This window comes from Mus caroli, chromosome 11 (assembly GCF_900094665.2).
Source record: "Mus caroli chromosome 11, CAROLI_EIJ_v1.1, whole genome shotgun sequence".
Taxonomy (NCBI): domain Eukaryota; kingdom Metazoa; phylum Chordata; class Mammalia; order Rodentia; family Muridae; genus Mus; species Mus caroli.
The window spans coordinates 56,259,832-56,285,548 of NC_034580.1; the positions used below are offsets into that span (position 1 = coordinate 56,259,832).

General features: G+C 48.3%; 1 protein-coding gene and 1 long non-coding RNA gene across 7 annotated transcripts; one reads left to right on the top strand and one right to left on the bottom strand.

Annotated features, from left to right (window-relative positions):
• Positions 1-8,529: 8,529 nt before the first annotated feature.
• Positions 8,530-14,264, bottom strand: Rnf112 (ring finger protein 112). 6 transcript variants are annotated; one of them, XM_021178177.2, is made up of 16 exons: positions 14,183-14,264; positions 13,897-14,092; positions 13,720-13,760; positions 13,529-13,597; positions 12,729-13,014; positions 12,362-12,568; positions 12,115-12,243; positions 11,846-11,950; positions 11,423-11,473; positions 11,080-11,136; positions 10,927-11,001; positions 10,684-10,804; positions 10,413-10,582; positions 10,285-10,338; positions 10,062-10,136; positions 8,530-9,968 (listed from the first exon to the last, which is right to left on the bottom strand). In XM_021178177.2, the coding sequence occupies exons 2-16, from the start codon at positions 13,948-13,950 to the stop codon at positions 9,498-9,500; spliced, it is 1,965 nt and encodes a 654-aa protein (XP_021033836.1). In that variant the 5' UTR covers positions 13,951-14,092; positions 14,183-14,264; the 3' UTR covers positions 8,530-9,497. The 6 variants fall into 6 exon arrangements, with proteins under 6 accessions (XP_021033836.1, XP_029338946.1, XP_021033837.1 ...); XM_029483086.1 differs by having other exon boundaries at positions 10,684-10,828; XM_021178178.2 differs by lacking the exon at positions 13,529-13,597.
• Positions 14,265-15,765: 1,501 nt separating this feature from the next.
• LOC115032329 lies at positions 15,766-20,720 on the top strand. Its single transcript, XR_003837999.1, has 3 exons — positions 15,766-15,864; positions 16,450-16,550; positions 20,645-20,720. It is a non-coding gene; the product is annotated as an uncharacterized LOC115032329 (long non-coding RNA).
• The last annotated feature ends 4,997 nt before the right edge of the window (positions 20,721-25,717 follow it).

The window sequence follows — 25,717 nt, forward strand, 5'->3', positions numbered from 1 at the left end:
AAAAAAAAAAAAAAAAAAAAAAACCCTGTGTTTGGGAGCTGGTAAGACAGCTCAATGGGTAAAGTGCCAGCATGGAACCTGGGACTGGAGCCCGTAAAAGCCAGATGTGATGCTGTAACCCATAACCCCAGTGCTGGAAAGCAAGGCAGGTGGATCCTTGGAGTTTGCTGGCCTGCAAGTCTAGCCAATCAGTGAGCACCTGATTCACTTAGAGATTCTGACTCAGAACACACACACACATTTAGTAACTGAACTTGGAACACAGCTCAGATTTGAACTAGCAAAAGAAAGAGCAAATGACCCTGAATATGAATTGGAAAAAAAAATGCCATGGGCAAAGAGATGGAGATTGAGAAAAGGAAGGAAGGAAGCCAAAGCTTCAAAGGACATTGGAATAGTTTGCAGAATAAGGAATTACCTCATTCTCTAATCATAAATAAAATCCAAATCTTTAAATTACTCTAACAGGTTACATATATTCAAGGGTCATGTGCAAGCAGTGGCTAGCTTGAGGCTTTGCGTACACAGTACTGCTGGTGAGACCCAGAAGTGTCCAGCCAGCTTGGAAGTCCATCTGCACAAACAGACTCTGTGAAGCGTCCTGGGGTTGCCATTCTGGGGTCAGGACTTAAGTCTGCAGCAGGCTAGGAAGACACAGAAAATGACGGGGACACAGGTAGGGAAAAGAGCCCTTCCCCCAATAGTCAGATTGAAACCACTCACCAGCTGAAGCAAGACCCCTTCATATCAGCATCTGCTGTGAAGGGCGGAGGGGGAGGAAGAAGAGTCTGCTACATGTAGATAGTTTATTCCAAAATAGCAATGGCCTAGGCTCATGAAGGAATCTGACTTTGGGCTGGTCATTATTCCTTTCCCCAGACATTTTCTGGGCAACTCCAACAAGACACTTAGTGGGTGTGCCTACCTTCCTGCATCCCTGGGGTCTAGATCCTTGCACTACAGTTTGCAGTCCTGTGACCTCTTCCACCCCCCTCCCAGGAGGGACTCATTATAACAGCTTCACATTGCTCGACCAATCAGATATGACAGGCAAAGAGGGCAGGTGACCCCCAAATTCTCTCAGAGACATCCACACCCATGCTCTGGGGTACACCTCTCTTTCTCCTAAACCTGTGCTTAAAATCCATATTAAAATACCTTTATTAAACCCCAACTCTGCTTCATACTAACCCATCCAAAAATTCTCTTTTGGTATGGGTCTATCATGCAACAGAGAAAAGTTGGGGAAATGGGGACTGAATAGAATTTGATGAGAACAAAAATCTCTCTGAAAATAAAGCCACTCAAGGCCTCAGGGACCACAGTATCCAGAATTCACCTGGGCAAAACAGTGACGTTTCTAAATGGCAGGGCAGCCCTCATACTTAAAACCCCAATTTTCCTATGACAAGAAACTTCTGTTCATTGTCAGAACTACCCCTCACAATGGAAATAATGGACGGACAAGAAAAGCCCTAAGGAACCTCAGCTAGGCCACAGGGGCTAGCTAACAATTCTATAGCTTGTCCCCACTCCTTTGTATTCTCCTCTGAGGAAGGGTTTTAAAGCACCCCCCACTATGCCCCACCATGTTGGGCAGGTGGCATTATCCAAGATGTGTTAGAGGCCAGGCGTGGGGGACTCATGTCTGTAATCTCAGCACCCGGGAGGCCAAAGGATTGTAGAGTTCAGAGCAAGCCTGGGCTACACAATGAGTTCTAATCCAGCTTGGTCTAGAGTGAGGTCCTTTCTCGACACCCCTCCCTGCTGGTCAATGACAACTCTGAGAGATCCAGAGCCTGTCAGCAGGGCTCCTGACATGCAGGAGTTCTCAGCACAGGGTATCTTCCCTGCCAGCGTTGCCAGGGACCTGGGGACAAGTGGATTCTATTGGAGCAAAGCTGTGGAGGGTAAGAGATTCGGTCTCCTTGTGGTGTGTAGGAAGCCCAGGGGGCCTGGGGGCACTGTCATTCAGGAATGAGGTAGGTCATGCTGAGTATTCCTGCACACACCATCCTCTGCATAAGTAGAACAGATGAATCAGACTCTGCAAATCCATCCGGTGCTCTTCCTGGGAGGCTGCTAACACCCCTCTGCTAGCCTTGCTAAAGATGAGAGGAGCCCCACAGGCAAGCTTCACACTGTCCTTTGAGCTCTTGTCTGACAGGCTGTGGATATGGGTTGAGACCATGGCCTGTACCCAATTTAGCCCAATTCTCTCATACTGTGTTCGGTGCTTAAAAGGACTTCTCTTTTCCCTGCCAAGCCTGAAATACAAAATCAGAAGGACCTAAAAGGTCCTCCTTGGGAGCCTACTGCCCCATCAACAGACCAGAGATTTCATGGACAGAGAGAGAGGTGTTCTGGAGAAGAGTCAGGCTCTCCCCATATGGGGAGGGCTCCTGTCAGTGTTCTGATGTGACCATCAAAGGAGAAGAAGAATTCGTCTGAGCTCATGCCTTCCACACAAAGCCAGCTCCTCAGGAGCCGGGTTCCCACCAGCCCTGTATTCTCCAGACTAACTGATACTGGGCCATTCTAAAATGGCTATTATTGTCATAGACAGCCTTGGTGGCCTGTGTTAGTTTTTCGTTACCATTACAACCTGACATAACCAACTTGTAAAGAAGAAAGCCTTACTTGGGCTTCCAGCTTCTGAGGCCTCAGCATAAGGTCGCCCCCACTGCTTTGGGGCCCGTGGTGAGACAGTATCTCAATGGCACACAGGCAAGCTTCTCCCCTCACGGTGCCAGGAAAGCAAAGAGAGAAGGGGCTGGAGTCCCAGTATCCCCTTCAGTGGTACATCTCAATGACCTAACTCCCTCCCACTGGTTCCCATGCCTTAATATCCCACCAATAACACCATGAGACTAAAATCAAGCCTTTAACATGTGGGCCTTTGGGGACATTGGTCCGAACTCTAACATGTTTGACTTGGATTAGTGATTTTAACCACTTTAAGACTCACAGTTTACTAAAAGGGGTACATTATTTTTCTAACACTGCTCTGTTTTTCTACACTACCAGTCTTGAGCCCCAGAAGTATGTTTTCACCTGGACAGCATTCCCAGGAGAGATGTGATCTGTAAAGACTTGCTAGGTACAGTCGTTGATAGGAACAGGGCCAGGCAAGTGTGGCTTTGGGAACAAAGGGCAGGTCTATCATACAAACAACGTAAGGTCTTTGACACTTGAACAGCTCTTTCTAAAGGTTAAATAAACCACTTGCCCAGGACTGACTGTGTTTCTGCAGGTCCTAGCCATGTGGTCCCAGCGTTCTATCACCCTGGGGTCAGGATATTTCAGATGCTGTGACCCCTGCTCTCAGATAGACCTTGCAGTGACCTGTGAAAACATGCACGGTGGACGATGCTGCGGAGTCCTCCTGCCTCGTCCATGAGCATGCCCAGGTCACAGGCTGCATCTACCTGGCCGTACAGACGAATGTGTGATGATTAATTATCTTTGTCAACTTAGCTAGATCAGGATCAGCCAGCTCAATAAAGCACATCTCTGTATGTGTCTGTAAAAGCCTCCCAGAGAGAATGAGAGAGAAAGACATGCTCTAAATGTGGATGGACCATCCTGTGGGCTAAGGGCCCAGACATAATAAAATGGGGCAAAGGAAAAGGGAGAGGGGGGTGAGAAAGAGACAGTATTCTCTTTTCTTGCCTCCTGGTTGGCCAGGAAGTGAACAAGCGCCATCCACCTCAGCTCCTCTCACTATGGGCTGTGCCCAACACATAGGACTAAGTGACCATGAACCAAGCCCTCTGAAACCATGAGCAAAGCCAGTCTTTCCCTTTCAGCTGTCTGCTCAGGTGCTGGCCACAGAAACAAAAGTACAACACGGGTGGGATTTCTTTTGTCTCCGTAATGTCATTACCAGATCACATAGGATCAGCCCTGTGTGTTGAGTGTGTATTAAGAGAACCACCTTCCTTCTTTTCCACATTGGCAGAGAGAATGTTCTGCTTGGCAAGAGACTTTATTAAAAAAAAAAAAAAAAACTTCTTCCTCAACCATATGGGTTCTAGATTTCAAGTATTTTTAGGTGGGCGGTGAGCAAGTGGTTTGTCATGACATGAGCCCAACTGTGTGTTCCCTTGCTGCTCGACAGCTAACTGGTATTTGTCAGTGTTGCTTATGGCAACACCCCATTTCAAAGTAGACAGGTCTGTTGGTTGGTTAGGAAGGCAATGCCATGGTAACAAATCAGCTTGGTGTCTCATTCATTCAAGGCAGTCAGAGCTCCTGGTTCGTGATGTGGCTTCCTGCGAGTCAGTGGAGTGGGGCTCTTGCACGTGTCAAGGGGCTTCAGGCTGCTGGCTCTTTGTGCCTTGTGCACTTGGAATCTTCAACATGAGGGAGACTCAGAATTAGGAGCTGCAAGGTATAGCAGCAATCTCTAACCCAGAGACTTGTGACAAGAGAATCTTGGAGGCCTGGGTTACAATCTGGTAGATCATAGAACAAATGTCGAAAACCCAGTACTAGTTTGGAGTATTGTTTAAAGGTATCTCGGGACTCATAAACACTTGGCCCTCATCAGACCTGTAAGAGCTGGGGCCCGGGTCAGGTCACTAGGGATACAACCCTCTGTAGGAGTTAATGTAGTTCTTATGAAACCCTCTCTGGCTTCCTATCTTTTTACATGAGGACTCCCTCTATACACCCTCCTCCCACACCATGCCAAGCACCACAAAATCCTCAACGGAGCCAAGCTGATACCAGTGCATGCCCTTGGACCTCCAAAACTGTGAGCTCAAGAAACTTCTCTTGATAACATGCTTGGCCTCAAGGGTTTTACTGTAGGAATGAAAACTGTAATCACACACACAGAAGCCACCTAGGGTCAGAAGGTTGTCTGGGGGTCTGGAGAGACCTGAAAGGGCTCTGCCCATCAAGGAATTCTGACATCAGAAATCCTGAGTTCGGGATGGCGAGATGGCTCAGTGGGTAAGAGCACTGACTGTTCTTCCAAAGGTCCTGAGTTCAAATCACAGTGTAGTTGCTGGTTTTGTGTGTCAACTTGACGCAAGCTGGAGTTATCACAGAGAAAGGAGCCTCCCTTGAGGAAATGCCTCCATGAGACCCAGCTGTAAGGCATTTTCTCAATTAGTGATCAAGTCGGGAGGGCCCCTTGTAGGTGGTACCATCTCTGGGCTGGTAGTCTTGGGTTCTATAAGAAAGCAAGCAGAGCAAGCCAGAGAAAGCAAGCCAGCAAGTAACATCCTTCCATGGCCTCTGCATCAGCTCCTGCTTCCTGACCTGCTTGAGTTCCAGTCCTGACTTCCTTTGGTGATGATCAGCAATGTAGAAGTGTCAGCTGAATAAACCCTTTCCTCCCCAACTTGCCTCTTGGTCATGATGTTTGTACAGAAATAGAAACCCTGACTAAGACAAATTGGTACCAGCATAGTAGAGTATTCCTGTGACAAGCTGACCGTGTTTTGGGGAAGATTGTGGAAGGACTTTAGAACTTTGAGCTAGAAGAGCCATTGGTATGTTAAGAGCTCTGTGGAATGTTCTGTAGGAGCTTAGAAGATAATGTTGAGAACAGTGCAAAAGATGGAGGCCTGGCTTGTGAAATTTCAGAGGGAGATTAAAGACTCTTATCAGGGCCATTGCTGTTTTGATTGTGAATATTCTGTGGTTTTGGTTATCTGGGGCTGAAGAATCAGCTGTGATTAACAAGATACCAGAACTACTAAAGCAAAACCTTTGCATTACTGGGACTATTGATGCTGGTTTGCTGGAGTTAAGAAATTAGCAGTGATTAAAAAGAGACCAGCATCATTGAGGTGAAATCTTCTGGGATGTGTTTTCTGAGAGCACAGAGGCTGTGTTCCAGAGATAGCCAAGGTTGTACTCCTGCTGCAGCGGGACTTGGTAAGGTATAAGAGTCACCCACCTGGTTTTAAAGGCATGAAGGGGTCATGAAGAGCAGATGAAGCTCGGTACTGTGAGAGGCCGCAGACAGCCATTGGTGAATGCGCAGCCTCAGTTGCAATTGATGACCCAGAACTTTAAGGGGTCATGTAAAGAAATTGAGGCTTGGCACCATGAAGAGAGCCTATGAGAGGCTATTGGTGAAGCCTAGTTATAGCAGAGAACAGCAGTGTTTTAGAGATGCCAGACCCAGGAGAAGACCACAAGAACAGCAGCAGCAGTGGAGTACAGGCATCTGAAGCCTAGAAGACAACATATGTGCTACAAATGGCAGAGCTGGAGAAGTGACCCAAGCCCTTGGAGGAATCCAGAAGATCATGAGTTGATCCCAGACATTGGCCAGTTGGAGTTTGATTGTGACTGTACCCTGGTATTTTTCCCTCTTTAAGGAAGAAAGTATTTTAGTGGAGTTCACAGTGAAGAGACTTTTAATTGTAAAACAACTTTGAATTTTAAAAGAGATCTGATGTTTTAAAGAGATTTAAATTTTAATATGTAAGAATTGCAAAGACTGTGGGACTTTTAAAGTTATTTAGATCTTGGGGATGAAGAAGAAAGTAAGGGTTAAGGCTTAATAGTGATGTGTTTGTGCATCAAGTTGACACAAACTGGAGTTATCACAGAGAAAGGAGCCTCCCTTGAGGAAATGCCTCCATGAGACCCAGCTGTAAGGCATTTTCTCAATTAGTGATCAAGTGGGGAGGGCCCCTTGTGGGTGGTACCATCTTTGGGCTGGTAGTCTTGGGTTCTATAAGAAAGCAAGCTGAGCAAGCCAGGAGAAGCCAGCCAGTAAGTAACTGTATCAGCTCATGCTTCCTGACCTGCTTGAGTTCTAATCCCAACTTCCTTTGGCGTTGAACAACAGTGTGGCAGTGTAAGCTGAATAAACCCTTTCCTCCCCAACTTGCTTCTTGGTCATGATGTTTGCACAGGAAACCCTAAGATACCCAACAACCACATAGTGGCTCACAACCACCTGTGACACCCTCGTCTGGTGCTTCTGAAGACAGGTACAGTGTACTTATGTATAATAATAAGTAAATCTTTGGGCTGGAGCAAGCAGGGACTGAGCTAGCAGACTGACCAGAGTGGAGTGAGCAGAGGTCCTAAAAAAATTCAATTCCTAACAATCACATGAAGGCTCACAACCATCTGTACAGCTACAGTTACCTGTAAAACGAGTGCCTTGCTGAACTGTATCACTGGCCCTAACTCATTTGTTAAAGTCGCTTGGGTTCGGAAAAGCAGGTGTTTCCACAACAATGCCATTTTCTCTACACTGGCATTCATCACATGTTGGCTTAAAATATTTGAAAGAAAAAAAAAAGTCCTGAGTTCAAGTCCCAGTTTGTCTGTCACTAGTAATTTCAGCGACACTGAGACACAGCATTTCCCTGAGCTTCTATGTCCTCCTCTATACAAATATATATTGCCCATGCCGATGGCATCCCGGCTTAAGGAGAAGCTGCTTGGGAACCAGGCTTTGAAAGATTCAAGGCCAAAGACAAACATTCTCATTCCCTGCCTTATACCCCCCCACACACACTCCAAGAAGGCTCTCTAGCTAAGCCAACTTCTCCCATCTGTTCAAGTTGACCTTGGAGTTTCCTCCAAGTTCTTGTGGGAGGGGGCTCCTAAGCCATACAGCACCGCCCTCGAGTCCTCGAAGGGCCTTATGTCCTGAGCCTGCCAGCCCCGATCTCTGGAAGGCTTTGCAGTTCATGTGTCTCCCAGATGACGGTGGAAGGGATCTGTGATGTGCTCAGAAAGCCTAGTTCCACCGACACTACACACTGTCTAGACCCTGTCCCCATGCATGGCCTAGTTTCCACAAAGAGTCACCCTCATTTGCCCTTGCCCCACCCAGCCTCTTTCCCAGCTCCGGGATGTCCCTATGTTGTGTATTTGTCCATCGGTCCTAGACCATATCCTCTGCCACGCCTCAAAATTTCCCTGAGCTGGACATGTAAGCAGAAGCATCCAGAAAGGAACATGTTGATTTAGGCAGAGCCCTCAACAGCACATCTCTCAATATCTGTGTATTGGAAGCCAGATCCTCTGCATCTCCCCTGGCCAGCTGGTCAGTCTTATTTGAGACTCTGTCTTGGGTCTGCCTCTGTGAAATGCAGAATTTGGACAGAGCGAGCATGTCCTGATTCTGAGACTGGAGGTAGGACTGGGAGGAGACTCCAGTGTGATGTACTGCCTAGACCTGCACAATGGATCTTGGCTTCTCCCTTTCCCAGGGTCTAACCCAAATCTTCCTGCTCATGCCTCCTCCTAGCTTCTGCTGCAACAGACTTCAGCTCCCTACTGACTGACAGGATCATCAGAATCAGCTTCTCCAAGGACCCACGAGAGGATCCAAAGTTCCAGCAGACAAGCATACAAAGGTAGCCGTGTACTTGGCTCTTGGCCAAAGCCTCCAAATGCCAAGCCAGGGCATGGTATGCCTGAAATCACTTTGAATTTCAATGTCCCTGTCCCTACATGCTGATAATGGAAACCCTTGTCACCTCCTCCCTACCCCAAATTCCTTGGAAGGCCAAATTCTTGTTTCAGTAATATATTAAGAGGTTACCATTCACACGCACACATTTTATTTTTATATAAAATATAGGGTCATATGCCCAACATCCTTTATAGTTTAACAGCCCAGAAGTCTCTTTAGAAATCTCCATCCCCCGAGAGAGGCTCCCTGCCCACAAGCTCTCTAGGGGCTTGTTGTTCAGAGAGCTGCATCAAGGGGGTCTTACAGTATGGCACAGAGGCCCCACAGCTCAAGCTTATGTTAAAAGACGGAGCTCATTTCCTGCACTTTCCCTTACCACACTTTGGCAGAACCTGGCACGGACTGCTTTAGCACAGAATGCAATCGGAGGTGTGGTTCTTTGGCATGTAATCTGTGTTGATCCATCCAAATGGGCTTGGCACAGGGCACAGGCTTAGGAGGACTGCAGGAGGCTGGGGTACAGGGCGGTTCAGGACACACATCTGGACACCCAACTGAAGAGCAGGAAGGCCAGCCAAGCCTGGCCTTCTGGAGCAGTTTTGGAAACAAGTCACCACTCCAGAATTATAGCTCTGTCTATCATTCCCACCCCTGCTCTGTGACCCCTCCTTTTTCTTCCCTGTTAGGGGGGCTCCCAGCTCCAAAGTCAGTTATGCTGGGACCCATCCCAACTGTAAAACGAACGGGGTTCTGGATCCAGGGGCAAATTTCCAGCCCAGGCCCTCCAGGGAAATAAACTGGAACTGGGTAGAGGAGGAGGTGGGGCCTTATGTGGTGGGAGATCCTAGGTTCCAGTGAGTAGCAATTATCCAGAGCCAGAAACAGGCCTTGCACCCTATCCGCTGTACTCCAAGTATAGCTTCGTGGCCAGAAAGCCTCCTCAGGTTTCTGGACCCACCGTAAACCCCGAGCTCAGCCAGTGTTTGACATGGGGCATTCAACAAGGCCAGTATATACGTGGTCCCCTCTGAATCCCTGATGTCTGCACCCTTCCTACTGCCTTTCACGTATTTCATGCTTCGACATATGTCCGCTATTCCTCCTGGAGTAGGGGCTCTCGGTCCCCTCCTTGAACTCTCTCATCTTCCTCTTTCTCCATGCAGCCCACAGTCGCGGCCAGCCCAGCACCCACACCACCCCCAACCACAGCAGCCCCGGTAGCCCCCACCGCAGCCCCAGCTGCTACCATCCCAGCCTCAGCAGCCAACGCGGCTGCTGCCATGCCTGCGCCCACCACACCCCCTGCCAGGCCCATGAGCCCAGCACCTACAGCGCCCCCTACCGCGGCCAGGTGGCCACAGAAGCGCATTGTGTAGGAGTCCATGAAGGCCTTGGCTTCTGCCTGCAGCTCGGCTTCCAGGGCCTCCAAGGTCTGCTCTCTCTCCTTGCACAACAGAGCCACACCATGGCGGGCCAAGATGGCATCCTTCTGGGTAGAAAGGAGGTTCCTCATCGTGTCAGGCAGGACTCGTAGTGCAGAGAAGATGCGCTTGGTGGCTATGTCCTGAGGCAGTGGGAAGAGGGGAAAGAGGGTGGTCCACCTGGGTCCTCGGGCATCCTCTCCTGCACACCCTTGCCAGCAGACCCTGAGGCTCACCTGCTGTCTCACGTACTCCTCGAACTCCTTCTTGGCGGCTTCCACTTTCCTCAGATCATGGAGCTGAGCAGCCATCTGTCCACAGGAAAACCCAGGCTGCCTGCCTCTTTCCTCCTCATCCAGGGATCCTCTTGGTTCCTCATCTCCGCTTCCAGGACATGCAGACCCCTACCTCAGGTCACCCTCCCTGACCCTAGCCTTCCCGGGGAGAGACGCTCATTACCTCATCGGGAGAGCTGAAACTGGGCCCAGTCTTCCCCATCCAGCCAGAGAGATTCTGCAGAGACACCACAGACAGGTCAGGGATGGTAGGGGCCTGAAGAGGCCGGGCTCCCCAGGAACTTTTCACACCTTGATCTCCTGTGCTAGCTGCTGCCCTGTGAGCAGGCGTCTGTCTCCCCTGGCCACGGCGCGCCCCTCACTCCAGTACCCTTGACAGCGGCTCTTAGCGTGCTGAGGGGCTGTGCTCAGCACGTCCAAGATGTAGGCCCGGAAATGGTGGGAGAAGTCATCTTCTGTGTCTGAGAAAGGGATTCCTTGGGCTGAGGAGCCTGGGCCTGGGGGAGATGGGGCCAAAGCTGGGAAGGCATGCCAGGGAAGTCTCCACCCCTGGAACACTTACTGCCTCTGGGGCTGGCTTGGTCTTTGTTTACCCACTGCCTCTCAGGAGCAGGGAGGAGGTAACAGCGGGCCCGTTTCCCGAGGAGCAGCTCCTGGACCTTGGGATATTTGCCGGACAGCTTCTGAGAGATGGATTGCACAGATCTCTGAGTTGAGGAAACAGTCTCCCTCTGTAAGCACGCTCCTGGGACCCCACCCAGCCTCCTTCACCTGGGCATCAGCCTCTTCCCTCTGCACTGCTTACCTGGAGTATGTCACCCACGTGCCCTTGCCCTGACTTATTATGATGGGAAGAGTCTCGGACTAAGAGATCCAGATGCTGGAAGAGAAAGGGTCCTGACACCGGCAGCCGGGATTGGTGTGTCGGGATTGACGAAACTAGAAATAGATATCTTACCTGGATTGGTACCATCCCATAATGTTTGCCCATCACCTCAGCCACGTGAACGAACATCTAGAAATAGGTACAGAGAAATTTAGGGTTGGACTACTCCAAGGGCTGGAGCCTGTCCCATAAGCCTTCTTTCTAGCCACCCCGGACCGCCGTAGGAGTCAAGATTCCGGCTTCCAAATTGAAGATTTTCTAGCCTTGCTCCAAACCAGGTGCCACATATTCAACCTTCTGAAGCCCACTAAGCCAATCCAAGTGTCATAAAACTCTAAGCCTGAAAGGGAAGCCATGATTTCCCTTTGTTCCAGCCCTCCTGACCTTGTGGTCAGAGTGTGTGAGGCTACCTCACCTCTAGATAGCCCAGATCGGTGTCCTTCAGCTCTTGGGAGGTATTCAGGATCTGCAAAGAAAACAATAAGATGCAAGAAGACTTGCAGAAGTGGGAAGGGTCCTGTGAAGAGCTCCTGAGAGGCTGATGCATCCCAGAATGCAAGCCCAGTCCAGCACGAGGCCCTCTTCACCTAGGTGCAAGCTTCTTCCAGACTTAGATTGTTGTGTGGTCCTGTGAGTCTCCAGTCATCCCCTAATCTTATCACTGCACTTTTAGAACAACCCATCTGTCCACCTTCACCAGGAACATCTTCTTCCTTTCAGAAGCACCTTCTAGAACCCTCACGGACGCTAGACACCCAAGCCTGTAACACTCTCTTGGTTGTGAGGGAAGCCGAGAAGGGCGTGCAGGGTGGCCACCCTACCCAAGCGCCTCTCTCACCTGGTAGGAACTGAGCATCATGGTGAGAGCACAGAGCTTGACCCTTGTCTCCTTGCTCAGTTCTGGGCTCATGACATCCCCCGTGTCCACTAAGAACACAGCCACCTATTAAGGACGCAAACCAACGGGTTAGGCCTGTCTTGCTCTGCCTAACCCCTTTCTTGGTCCTTACCCTGGAGATGCCCTTCTCCTTTCTCTCTCCTTCCTGCCTGCCCTCTTCCCTCCCTCTCCCCTCTCCATGCTAACTTCCATCTACTTTTCTCCCTCACCTTCTTCCCCTCTTTTCCCAGCAGGAAGGGGTGACTCCACATCCAGATGCCCCTCGTGAGGCCGTTAGCACCCCATCTGATCCCAGGCAGAGACCCCTCTGCTCTGGGCCTGCCGCTGTCACCAGATTCCTAAAGGTGGAGAAGAAGGTATCAGGCGGTCCTTTTCTACATCCCCAGAAACTCAGCTCCCCTCCCAAAGTCAGCCTAGGGCTCTCATTCTGCAACCTCCTGCCAGCCCTGCCCTCACCAGGCTTGGTAAGCCACTGAGCAAGTGGTCCAAGAGGAAGGACTTTCCTGAGTGCTGCTCTCCCAAGACAGCCAATAAGCAGACGGGTGTGTCCCTGGCCAGTGGATGCTTCAGGCAACGGTTTATGGCGCCCATCCTGAGGATGAGGCCTCCGGAGGCATTGATTCGTACCAACAGCAGACGTTCTGCCCTCACGGCACAGGTCTCCTGGGTGGGACAGAGAGGGGTCCCCTGAGCATCCCAAATGGAACTGACCCCCAAGTTGAGAGTCCAGCCTGGAACTCTGTGCCCCTGCTGGACAGTACAGAGTAGGTCCAAACTTAAACCATTATCTGAGATCTCTGCATGCAGAGATCGCGTCCCTCACCTGCAGTGCAGGGGGCAGTGGCCGCTGTGGTAGGAGTTTCATCCTTTCCCCTAGACTGCGGAGGCCCTTCCTTTGCTTACAGATCTTCCGGCATTCAGGACAGCATGGTAGCTCACAGCCTGGGATGCGGTGTGTGCTGAAGCATCGGATGCAGAAGTCGTGGCCACAGTCCAGCGAGATGGGCTCTCGAAGCCTTTCCAGACAGATGGAGCAGGTGGGCGGCTCCCGGGTTGGGGAGGGACGGTGTCCCAGGCCCAGTTCCAACTTGGGGAATGATGCATGGGACCTGGAGGGCAGGACATCATCCGAATGCTGGATGCCTGTTGGGTGCAGGGTTTGGAGGTCTGACAGCTTAGGGGTGAAGACCCCTCTATGTAACCTCAGCTTCCTAGGGTTGCCTAGAGACACAAACTCTACCCATTCCTCACTTCCTTGTGAGAGCAGCAGAACAGAGGGGAGAGGGTACCCCAGAGAGCAACCCTCAGCATGCCAGCCATGCAACTGTGGGTGAGGACCAAGGGAAAGATTAGCAGTGCTCTGGCTAGGGCTGTGGGCAGTCATTAGCAATGACTATCTCATCTACAAGGTACCCAGGGTCAGCACTCAGAAAACCCATAGACCACCAGCCTTTTTGTGGCAGAGCTTCCTCAAGGGGGGACAAACTACAACCCCAGCTGCTGGGATAGTCAAGAGAGGGCGGTAGCTTCCTGGCACCCAGGCAGCCATTCTGCAGCTGAACAGATGGCCAGGTTCTCAGAGGATTCCTTGCGATCTCTGATCTGAGCATCTGTAGCACCCACCTGCTTGTCCTGGTCCCTCCCTGCACAGCCTGGCCCATCCAGCCTTGTGCTTCCTCCCTGGGGAGAACCCTGTGGAGCGTGCAGCAAAGGAGTCTGCTGGACTGCAGAGATCCGTGCTCCTGGACCAGCCTCGCCAGCTGACCTGATAGGCCCACTGCACCAATCCCAGCCCAGAAGACCCGGTAGCTCACCAACTGTTGCTGCTGTTTCCCATGAAGCTCCGTTTGCTCTCCTAAGAGGGGAGGGGTCAGATTTAGAACAGAATCCAGACCCTGTCTTCCCGCTGGGTTTCCAGGGTCCTTCTACCCTTCCCCCTCCCAGGTGATTCTTTCCCACCCCCAATACCCCTTCCCGGACTTAAGACTTGCCCGTTTGCCAAGCCGATGACAAAAAGCAGTGACTGACAGGACGGGCCTCGGCATGAGAGGTTGGAATGGCAGAGGGTCCGATGCTCAGAGAGGAAACCTACAGAGACCTTTTCCTGGTAGGACGGACAGCTAGAGAAGCAGGTGGAGGGTGGAGCAGGGGGATGGGCTCCTCGGTGGCTCTGCCTAGCTGTCAGTGCTGGAGAATAAATGAGCCAGTCAGAAAAAAAAGAGAGACTGTAAAGGAGGGTGGATTCACCCCAGGGGGAGGAGACAGGGCTGCGGGTACCAGGGCTTCGGAGGAGGGATGAACCAAGCCCAGCTCAGAATCCCTGGCGGAGGCCGGGATGCAGGCAAGCTGAGGCGGTGAATCTCCATGGAGACGAAAGGGAAAGATAAGGACAGGGAGGGGGAGGGGAGACGGAGAGCGTGAAGCCACGTGGATGCACCTGGCACAGCAGGAAGAGGCTCCTGGTGGAGGCCAGAAGAGCACCACCCCTATGGGAGCAGTTGGGAGTCTTCGGAGCCCCAGGGCAGGGTGGGCAGAAGAAGAGATGTAGAAACTATGGCAGACCTGGAGATAGGGAAGCTTTGGGTCCATTCAATCCCATTACCTACTTTGAGCATCCACTGTATGCAGAGCTGCACGATGACACAGTGTTCTCTGTGACCCTCTCCCAGGGAATGTCACTGGAATTTGGTGTGCTAGCTTACCGAATTCCTCATCATATAGGGCTCTGCAAACACCCTGATGGTGGAGAACTATTTATTTATGTATTTCCCTACCAGGAGGACTTTTTCTCCATACAAACTTGTGAAGAGCCATCTCAAGACACACACACACACACACACATATATACAACTGGTTGCTTGTATTCAATGTATCTTGATAAAATCCACTCTATACACACACATATATATATCTTGACAATTGGATACTTGTATACAATGTATATTGATAAAATCCAACACACACACACACACACACACACCCTCTTCCCTGGACCCCTTCCAAACAAGTTCCTGTCTCATCTTCATATCCTTTTTAAAAAATTTTTAATAATTCACTGAGTCCAGTTAGTTCATCCTACGTGCACATAGGTGTAAGACAGTCTACTGAAGCACGGCCAACCTACCAGGAGCCACACCCAAAAGAAGAGTGCCTGTCCTCCACCAGCAGCAGACACTTGCCAATAGCTCTTCAGAAGCTCCATTCATCGCTTCCTGGGGTTTTGCTGGGATGTTGGCTGGCCTGATCGTGTGCACATAAGCACAGTCGCTGTGAGTTCATGAGTGCATCTGCCATGTCTTGTCCAGAAGACAGCATTTCATGGCACCTCGAAGGCTCTTACCTTCTTTCCCGCCCTGTCTTCTTTGGGGTGGAGGGGAGAACGGGGTTGATAGAGATGTCCATTTAAGGCTGAACATTCAACAGACGCTTACTTCCTGCTGTAAGTCTGTTATTAACTGTGGTCCACTACGAGGAAAAGCTTCTCTGTTTTTGTTTAGGGACAGCGCTAACCTATGCACACGCACATAAGTATTAGAAAGCAGTTTGACAACACTTTCATTTAACAAGAAGCCATAGGCTTTTTTTTTTTTTTTTTTTTTTTTTTTTTTTTTTTGAGACAGGGTTTCTCTGTGTAGCCCTGGCTTGTCCTGGAACTCACTTTGTAGACCAGGCTGGCCTCGAACTCAGAAATCCGCCTGCCTCTGCCTCCCAAGTGCTGGGATCAAAGGCGTGCGCCACCACGCCCGGCGGCTTTTCTTTACTATTGCTCGTGTTCGCCAACGTGTTTACTAAGGTCCCACGGATTCCTTAGCTTTGATCAGGATTACAATATCGGGCATGAATTCCCCTGTAGGGAGCAGGCCTCAAGTCCAATGAGAAAGTGGCTGGTTATTCACATCACTCCTACAGCAGTGGGCACAGCTTGCCTGTCAGGCCAGTACTGCAGGATCCAGCAACAGGTAAACACCACCAATGTCCTTTCTCCTGCCGTGTAACACCTTCCGTGAAAGGCAGTCAGCAGGGAGCAAGTCTCAGTCAGTTCTGTGTGATTCTTCTATGTTCTGCAACCAAAATGTGTGGGGGCTTCAGCATCGGAGTCCACCATTTAGTTGGAGTGTGCAGCCAATAGTACTGGCAATGGTCTGTGTTACTTTGGCGGCTTCTAGGTCCTCCTTGACCATAACCCACTGGGAAATGTCACACACTTTGCCCTAAGGTTCTTGTTTAATAATAGCTCCTGTCTTCTTGGAGTGACAGTGTCCCCACATGGAGTAACTCCATCTAAGTTTTTGTTTTGTTTTGTTTTGTTTTGTTTTTTTGTAATTAGATTACAAAGTAGTGAGATTCATACATCCCTAGTTTTGGTTATCGTGTGCCCACCCACTCCTCTCCATGACTGCCCCCACCCCCACTTACACCTTTAACCCTCTGTGTCCCTCCCTCTACTTTAGTATCACGTGTACTCTACTGTCCCCCTCCCATTAAGGCCACTTTCCCTCTCCTCCCTGTCTCTTGCGCCATTTCTGGCTTTCTGACCTCGACAGACACTTGAAGTGAAACACACAAATCTAAAACTTCAAAGCTCGGATCCACATAGGAGAGAGAGCGCCAGGAGATGACCTTTCTGTGTCTACGGATTCTCAGGGTAATTTTCGGTTCTAGTTTCATTCATTTTCCGACAAATGTCTCTTTGTTGTTGCTGTTGTTGTTGTTGTTGTGCTTTGCGGTTGTTGTTTGAGACAAGGTTTCTCTGTGTAGCTCTAGCTGTCTTAGAACTCACTGTGTAGCCCAGGCTGGCCTCTAACTCTGTGATCTACCTGCCTCCCAAATGCAATAATTAAATGCATGTGCCACCACTGCCCAACATTTTTTCCTACAAATGTCTTAATTTTGTTTTTCTTTATAACTGAATAGAATTCCAGTGTGTGTGTATGTGTGTCTCTGTGTCTCTGTGTGTCTGTGTGTGTGTCTGTGTGTGTAGCGTGCTTTCATGATCCATCAGCCTATAGACATCCAGACTGATTCCATTTCCTGGCTATTGTGAGCATGGACGTCCAAGTGTCTGCTAGTAGGATATGGAGCCATGAGAGTGTGTTGGTTAGTTTTCTGTTGCTGTAATAAAGCACCGTGACCAAGGCAATTTATTGAAGGAGTTTATCCAGGCTTACCATTCATTCCAGAGGGATAAGGGTCTACCATGATGTGAAAGTGAGGCCACAAGTGGCAGACCTAGCAGCTGGAGCAGGAAGCTGAGGGCTCACTTCCTGAACCACAAGGAGGAAGTAGAGAGAGAGGGGATTGGCAAGTGGCCTAAGGCTTTGAGATTCCCAAAGCCCAGCCCTGTGACATACTTCTTCCAACAAGACCACACCTCCTAAACTTCTCCAAACAGCACTAGATTTTGTTTTTCTTAGGTCTCAAAGAAGTCTGGGTGTCAGCCATATTCACCCTGGACTCCTCCCTCTACTTGCTTTCTCCCCCAGAGCTACAATAAAAGTTTTCCCCATGCGTTAGGAGTGAACATGCCTCCTCCTGTGGTTTCTTTCTTTTTTTTTTAATTTCCATTTTTGTTTTTGAGAGGCTTTTCTTAGGGGTGGGGAAATGAAAGTTGACATAAACCCCATTTGTCTCCATTTAAGGGCCAGGCCTGATTTTGAAAAGAAGGTGATAAGACACCAGCTCTAGGAACAGACCATGAAATCTGGAAACAAAGTCATAAAACCTCCTCCCAAAGAACAGCCTGGAGATCACCACAAAAATGGGGAAATATCTTATCTCAGGATGGGCCATCTGTGCTGGGCCATCCTATGTGCTATCTCATCCTATGGTTAAACATTCATGACATAGGAATGCAGGCCACTGACAACCTGTGACACCCTAGCATCCACCAATGAAATTTTAGATTACTTAATCCTCCTAGAAAATTCCCCTAATTCCCTTTAAGATGGCCTGCATGCCTTTGTCTGGGATCGCCTTTTCGAAGAATGGTTGCCCCACCACATGCTGGATGTTTCTGTAGAATAAATGTTCTTTGTCTTTGCATACCATCTGAGTCTAGGGTTTTCCTTCTGCAATTCGTGGACCCTTACAGAAACACACACACACACACAAACACACACACATCCAGCAGGCACACAGAGATAAAGACCCTCCACAGAACAGAGAAGGGAGTCTGGAAGCTGAAGCCCAGCCTCTCATTGAAGTCTTTGAAGGATTTTTCTTCCCCTGATTTAGATAGAGTTGGTCAGTTTGAAGGATGTTAGGATGGGTGGTTGATCCACAATTGTGTCAACTTGTCCTGATCTGGTCTTGAACTTGTTAAGCCAGCCTCTCAGTAGAGGCACGACTGGAGGGAGAAGAAGCCTGCAAGACCTTTGTTTTATGCTGCCAGCTTTGATCTTGGGTCAGAAGGGTGAGGAAGAAGTCGGCCATCTTGGAAGTTCACCATTTTTATTACCTAGTCATGGCCTTTCTCCCTATCTGTCTGCCTAGCAGGGAATATGTCTAACTCCAGTCCTCATTCCTCCCATTAGCGTTTACCCCAACTGCTATTAGGGACTTGGAAGCACTAACCAGGAGCTGCCAAAGGGGGTTCTGAGGGAAGAACAGCAGTCAGAGGGCCTCAGAGGAGGTCTAAGGTTTCACAATAAATCTTAACCAATGAAATTTAACCAATGGCAAAGATTCAGAACACAGGTGTGGTAGTTTGAATAGGTTTGCTTCCCATAAACTCCTGTATTTGAAGGCTTGGTCCATAGGGAGTGGCACTATTAGGAGATGTGACCTTGTTGGAGTAGATGTGGCCTTGTTGGAGGAAGTGTATCACTGTGGGAGTGGGGTGTCACACACTTGAGGTCTCAGAAGCTCAAGTCTGGCCAACATGTCTCAGTCCCCTTTTTGCTGCCTTCAAATCAAGATGCAGAACTCTCAGGTCCTTCTCCAGCACGATGTCTGCCTGCAATGCCACCATGCTTCCCAGCGCTAGACCTTTAAAACTGTAAGCCAGCCCCAATTAAATGTTTTTTCCTTTATAAGAGTTACTGAGGTCATTGTGTCTGTTCACAGCAATAGAACACCCTAACTAAGACGATAAGAACGCCATTATGACTGTGTAATAGTGTGTCTCCGTTGTAAAACATGATTCCTATGATATTACAGTTGAGCTTGCTCAGGTTAGCACAAACAGGAATGTCTACGGGCTGCCTGTCTCCCAGGACAGTCTGTCTCACCTCGGGCAAACAATTTCAGGAAGAAGAGACTGTAGGAGAGAAATGTGAACTGTAACAGCAACAATTTCCTCATCCCAAGCCCCTCACAGCACCCCTACAAAATCTTAAAGCCAGCCTCTTTTCTTAGCAAACTCCTCAATTTCCGGAGGGAGAAGAGGCTGTCCTTTCCTGTATATGTTAATAAACACAGTCCCATCTGTTGAGGGTCAGACTCTGGTCTCTTTGTGTGGCCCAGAAACCTAACAGTATCCATCCTAAGAACATGATTCGTGAGTGAGTTAGCATCTGTAACATAAAAAGTGAGACCAACCAGGCGTGGTGGCGCATGTCCTTAGTCCCAGCACTTGAGAGGCAGAGCCAGGCAGAGCTCCGTGAATTTGAGGCCAACCTGGTCTACAAAGCAAGTTCAGGACAGCCAGGGCTATACCGGGAAATCCTGTCTTAAAAAAAAAAAGTGAGCCTGTTAGTCCTACTATAATCCCTACTGACAGTGTCGCTAAGAAAATAATTAGGGAAGGCTCGCCCTTATTCAAGGAAGAGGACGGGTAAGGAAATCACCTTAAGAGCCATTGGTAGGCTCTGTCATAGACATTAGCAAGGCTGATGATGTCTTTGATGGCATTGTCCTCTATAAAATATACACATGGAAAAAGAAGTTTGGCTTGAGAGCTTAAGACAATCTTCACTGGCCAGTATAAAATGGCTAGTTGCCAAGGGCCAGTGTTCTATCAACAAATGCATCAGATGTCGAGGTAAATATCCAACCAATGGAGTGAGACTCAATCACACACCTGCATTAGGATTAAAACGTAAGTGAACTTCACACCTCAGCAAAAATTTCCCTCTCCTAGGCTGTAGCAACAATTGTTAGATTACAGGGAGAAGGGAAAGATATTTGAGAAAGAGGAGTACTAAGTGTTGTTTTATAAAAAGGTGGTATAATACAGCAGAAGGGAGGATCTTGAAGGGCCCACGCCAAGGCCCTAAACAATCAGCCACACACAGGCCTAGTATAAAAGGAAGTTTATTGGGGAATGGAAGGGGACATGTGAAAGGGGTAAAGGCAGAGAGAGGTAGGGGACAGAGAAGGATAGAAAGAGAGAGAAGAGAGGAAGAGGCTACCAGGAACACATGGGGAAAAGAGAACGAATAGGAGATGGAGAGAGAGTGTGTGTAGAAACAAGCAGTCTTATATGCCTGGCTCCTGGTTTGTACCTATTGAGTAGAAATGCAAGCTGATACTAGGTAGTAGTTGGGCGGAGCCCAGTAGAATTGTCTGTAAGCCAACACTAAGTCAAAATCATCCTTCAACCAAGAGATTGATTGTGGTGGTTTGAGTAGGTATAGCCCCCATGTATTCATGTGTTTGAATGCTTAGCCCATAGGGAGTGGTACTATTTGGAGGTATGGCCTTGTTGGAGGAAGTGTGTCACTGTGGGGGAAAACTTTGAGGTCTCCTATGCTCAAGCTATGCCCAGTGTGATACACAGTCTCTTTCTGCTGCCTGCAGATCAAGATATAGAACTCTCAACTCCTTTTCCAGTACCCTGTTGGCCTGCATCCTGCCATGCTTCCTGACATAATGATAATGGACTAAACTTCTGAACTGTAAGCCAGCCCCAATGAAATGTTTTCCTTTCTAAGGGTCGCCATGGTCATATTGTCTTTTCACAGCAATAAAACCCTATGACATTGATTATAACCAAAATAAGCCATAAGGGGAGGGAGGGTTCTGAAGAAACTCAGTCCTGCCAAACAAAGCAAAGCATCTATGAGGTGCGCAAAGAAAAACGATGACTTGCTTGTAAGGAATCAGGCTTAGTTAATATGTGATCTAGACTATGAGTTTCAGGGATCAGGGCGTAAAAGTGCTTATTGCACAAATGTGAAGACTTGAGTTCAAGTTCCCAGAATCCATATAAAATTTGGATGCCTAGTTGATCTATAATCCCTGCACTCCTATGAGAAAGATGAAAACAGAGACAGGAGAACCCCCGAAGCTTGTGAGCTAACCTAGCAGATGCAGCAGAGAATCAGAGAGACCTGGTCCCAATACAAGGTAGAAGGCAAGGACTGACATGTAGAGTTGTCTTCTGACCCTTGTTGGAAAAGAATCATCTCAGTGTCACGTAAAGTCCCCATGAACAAAGTGGAAGAAACCTGGCGAGGCGATCTCCTTTTATAAAAAGGGTAAGCCGTGACCCAAAGCACACTAACAAGAAGCAGCACACATTGCATAGTGTTTTATTGCCTCAGTCTTTTATCCCTAATGTAAGGAACCGCTTAAGCCATTCCTCATCCCTGAAATCCAAGCCTGCTCCCCGGCTGCTCCTAGCTGGCTAATTTAAAAAGCGTCTTGGAAAGGAAGACAGAGGGAGAATGCAGAATTATCAATGTTTGTATATTTAAGCATTTCAGGAATACCAGAAAGCTGGTTACACCTGGTCAAGCTCATGTAAGAAGGATTAACAGAAGTGACTGGGGGCGGGGGGGGGGCGGGGGAGGTGCAGCATGTGACAAAGATGCACAACCTCAGAGCGAGAATTTGGATTTCTTTTAAAAAAATAGAAATGTGAATATGTTTTTGTTTTAATCCCAGGTATGGGACATGGGGATGGTTCAGATAGTTTCCAGCAGCTAACTTTGATTTGTCTCATGCTCAGGCAGGAGTCTGATTTCTGCTCTGTCAGGTTCCTCACAGAGGAATCCACAGGAGGCCACTGGTGACAAGCAAGCATCTGGCTTCAACTCCAGCTCTCATCAGCAGAGAGGATGATGGATTCGTGAGGCTCTCAAAGGAACAGAGACAATGGATGAACAGAAGTGTAATATATGTATATATCATATTAGTATAAGATATGTATTACAAATATAAGTATATACTTAATAAAAAATATCAAATCCGCTTACCTTAAAATAGTAACAACAAACTGTCCCGTCCATGAGAGAATGAGAACCTAGTTGCTCTTCAGTCCGTGAAGCTGGGGACCTCAGTGGACCCAGCACGGGTGCTAAAAACCTGAAAAGTTCCCAGAGAGCTGTTGGTTCTTAGCCAGAAATGCAAGCCTGGACCCACAGGTTCTGATACCAGTGAAGAATCAGCAGCAGCAAGAGGGTGAATGATTTTCAGAGGAGGTTAAGCAAGAGGAGGGCATCATCCCACCCCGACTCTGCTCGCCCTACCACAGCTGGAAAGTGCCTTCCACACTTGGAAAGGGCCTTCCTACATCAATTAGAGCAATTGTGCACTTCCTCAGGTGAGGCTCCCTAAGCAGGTAACTCTAACTCATGGAAAGTTTACATTACAGCCAACCACCACAGGCACTGAATGCCACGGACCACCCCGGTTGGGTATGGGGGTCCCTGGAATGAGGGTCCTTGAAGCTAGGTGGGTAAGGATTTGGCGGTGACAAACAGAAACAAACACAGAGGCAGTTTGAATATGAGTGTATTTTGCAGCTCTCAAGCAGGGGATTTTATACATTAAAAACTAAACATTACATCTCTTAGAAACAGTATCCAGTGAAACAATCACAAAAAATCATTTAGCATAGCAAAGCACAAAAATCATCCAAGCATTACAACTCTGAATCTATGTATTCACTGAATCACAAACAGAACAGGTAACATCATTAGAAATCATCGAAATATAACAATTCTGAAAGGATGTCAATGGGGGCAGTTATCCAAGGCTAGTGGCATATTTCCAAAAGCAGGTTAATAAATCTTTATGGTCAGTACTATTAACTGCAGGTTAATAAATCTTTATGGTCAGTACTCTTAACTCTTAACTCTCCAGCCCCATGGTCAATTATTATTTAGCACCTAATGCCTGATTTTTTATAAATCTAAAATATGTAAATTTAAAGTATTTTAATTCTTTCTAAGTAAGGTTTTCTTTACCATATACCAAAACCCACCTCCAATGACACATGTGTAGACATATGAAATTTTATTGTTTGGAAAGTTTTTATCTATCATGAGAGTTTTGTAAATGACTTAAAAAGTGAAGTATTGGTTTCCCCGGGGATGAGGTCATGTTAGTGACCCCATCTCTAGGGATGGTTTCTTACCTATTATTCTCACTTAGGATCTTGGCCTAGGCTACCAGGAACATGTAAATAATAAAAGGAATAAGAGGAAACAATACAGATAGATTGCCATGAGAACTATGGCTCAATATTCTTTTCTCCGGTGAAGAGTTCCACAACCGGTTCCAGGAGGCCTCCCCCTTTTGACGTCAATCGCCTCAGTCTGTGGAACTTGTCACACAGATCCTACTGGAGGTGGTGTGGCAGCTGAAGACACTATACCTGTCTCCTGGCCTCACCCTGTCAGCTGCTGGCCAGTTTTCAGAGGCTTCTATCAGCCAGTGACTAAAGGTTTGAGGTCCCCAGAGTCCTTCTCAAGTTCTCTACCCCACCAGAATGACAGCATTAATAAATGATGATGATGATGATGATGATGGATAATGACCCAACATTTGCTTAGCGATTTAAGGTTTTCAGTGTGTGGTCATGGGAGTCAAGACCTTGATGGATTCCCACAACATGTTAGCCAGTGGAAGTTCTTCCAAAAGAAGACGGAGACTCTGGGAGCTGAGCAACCCGCCCAGGGGCAGGAAAGCCCTGAAGGAAAACCCTGCTGCCCTGTTGTGTGTGGTAAGGCTTCATGCCACACCTTTGACTCCAACATCTCTCATGGTCTGTCTGTGCACAGGGCACCCAGGCGCCAAGCCCAGGTGGCTCAGCCATACTGTAGAGAACCTTCTAGATCCTCCCCTGTTCTCTACTTTGATCTCATGGGCCAAGCATAGGCTATTCCAAAAACATTTAAAGAAGCCATCGGCTAGGACCATGAAGTCGGCTCACACCGAAAGGAGTCACCCATGGTACAGTTCGTGGAAGTTCACTTATCTTCAGATATGTCAGGAAAGGTAACAACCAGGTCCCCAGAGGGGACAGTTTCAGCCCATATGACAAGCCCCTCTACCTCAGCCTTTTATAACTTATTCACTTGGAAAAACCAACTCACTTTTTGGTTCTGTTTCAGCCCTTTTCTGCCTAGGAAACCAATCTCATCTGCTTCGCTCATCAAAATATTCAGTCTAGTTTATAAAAATGAAGTGTTGCCTGATTTTTAGAACTGCAAAGAGAAGCAAATTCCATCTTTAAACTAAATGTGTTGTAACTGGATCTTTTAACAGGCCCCTACCCCAGGAATTCAGAGGCCTTATGCCAAAGAGAAAGCTGGCAAAGGCCCACGTTGAAGACCCTAGGAAATCCCTCCTTCAGACCCCCAGCCACTGAGTCTTGTTCTGGAACCCAGAGCTGACTAGACAGAAGGTGAAGGTCCAGCTCATGGAGTCACATAGACAGAGACCTGTCACAAACAAGCTCAAGTCGCACACTGCTTCAGCAGAAAAGAGTGTAACTACGGTTGTTCTCTTTGACTACAGCAGGAAACCCACATTCAGTGACTAGAGGGACGGACGCCTTGCCTTGGATCTCCCTTCTCATGATGCACCATCAGGGTACTGCCCCAAGTTCCCAAGCTGAGGCTCCAGGGCTGGGCATCAGGAGCACCCCTAACATCTTGCTGTGACTGTGCCATTTGGGCTATCAGTTCTCCCAGCTCTTTCCTGGGTAAGGATGACTTACGGCCAGCCTCACCGACTCAGAGCATTGACAAGCATGAGGATAGTTGTCAGTTTCAGCCACCAAAGGCTCATTTTGCTGTTGTTACTATTGTTTTGTTTCTTTTGCTTTTTTGGGGGGAGGGGGGGAGGTTGTTCCTTTGTTTCTTCATTTGTCTTGTTTTGTTTTTTGAAACAGGCTTTCTCTATGTAACAGAACCCTGGCTATCCTGGACTCATATGTAGAACCAGTCTGGCCTCCAACTCAAAGAGATCTACCTGCCTCTGCCTCCTGAGTGCTGGGATTAGAGGCATGCACCACCATGCCCGGCCCTCATTCTAGCATTTAAGATTTCCTATCTAACATGTTTATCAAAAGCAGAACTTTAGTTAATTTCTTATTAAAAAGGAAATGTAAGTCATCCCGTGTCTACTTATAAATATTTATGGCTAAGCATATCCACAGGGCTGTGGTCACTTGGGCAGAGAGATATAGTTAGTTGGTGGACCTCTCAGCAGCTTGTTTTGGTTAGAAGTGGAGGTCTTCTGCCGAATCACACAGTAGGAATATGTGGCCAGCTCCCCTTAAGGCCAGCCATGGGCTCCTCACTGAAGCAGACACACCCCAGGCCCCAGACAGATGCAACAGTAGACAACCTCTAGACTCTGATCAATGAAGGCCTTAGACCAAGCAGCACCCACCGTGGATCTGCATTGAAAAGGACAGACAGGGAAGAGAAACTCCATGCAGGGATGAGACATTCCATACTTCTAAGCTGAGAAACTTCTGGAATAATCCCAAAACAGGATTTATAGATGCTGGTGACTTGGGCTGATTTCAGTTGTCAGCTTGACTGGCTCAAGAGAAGTCTTGACAGTGGTGCAAACCTTTAGTCCCGACTCTCTAGAGACAGAGGCAGCTGGGAAAAAAAAAAAAAAAAAAAAAAA

Excerpts from the sequence above, each read along its gene's own strand:
- Rnf112 (XM_029483084.1), bottom strand. The coding sequence starts at position 13,950 with ATGCCGAGGCCCGTCCTGTCAGTCACTGCTTTTTGTCATCGGCTTGGC. Across the intron at positions 10,583-10,683 it reads CCAAGCCAGCCCCAGAGGCA|ACACAGAAGATGACTTCTCC; the intron begins GTAAGTGTTCCA and ends TCCCTTTCTCAG. Across the intron at positions 9,969-10,061 it reads AGGAGTACGTGAGACAGCAG|GACATAGCCACCAAGCGCAT; the intron begins GTGAGCCTCAGG and ends CCACTGCCTCAG.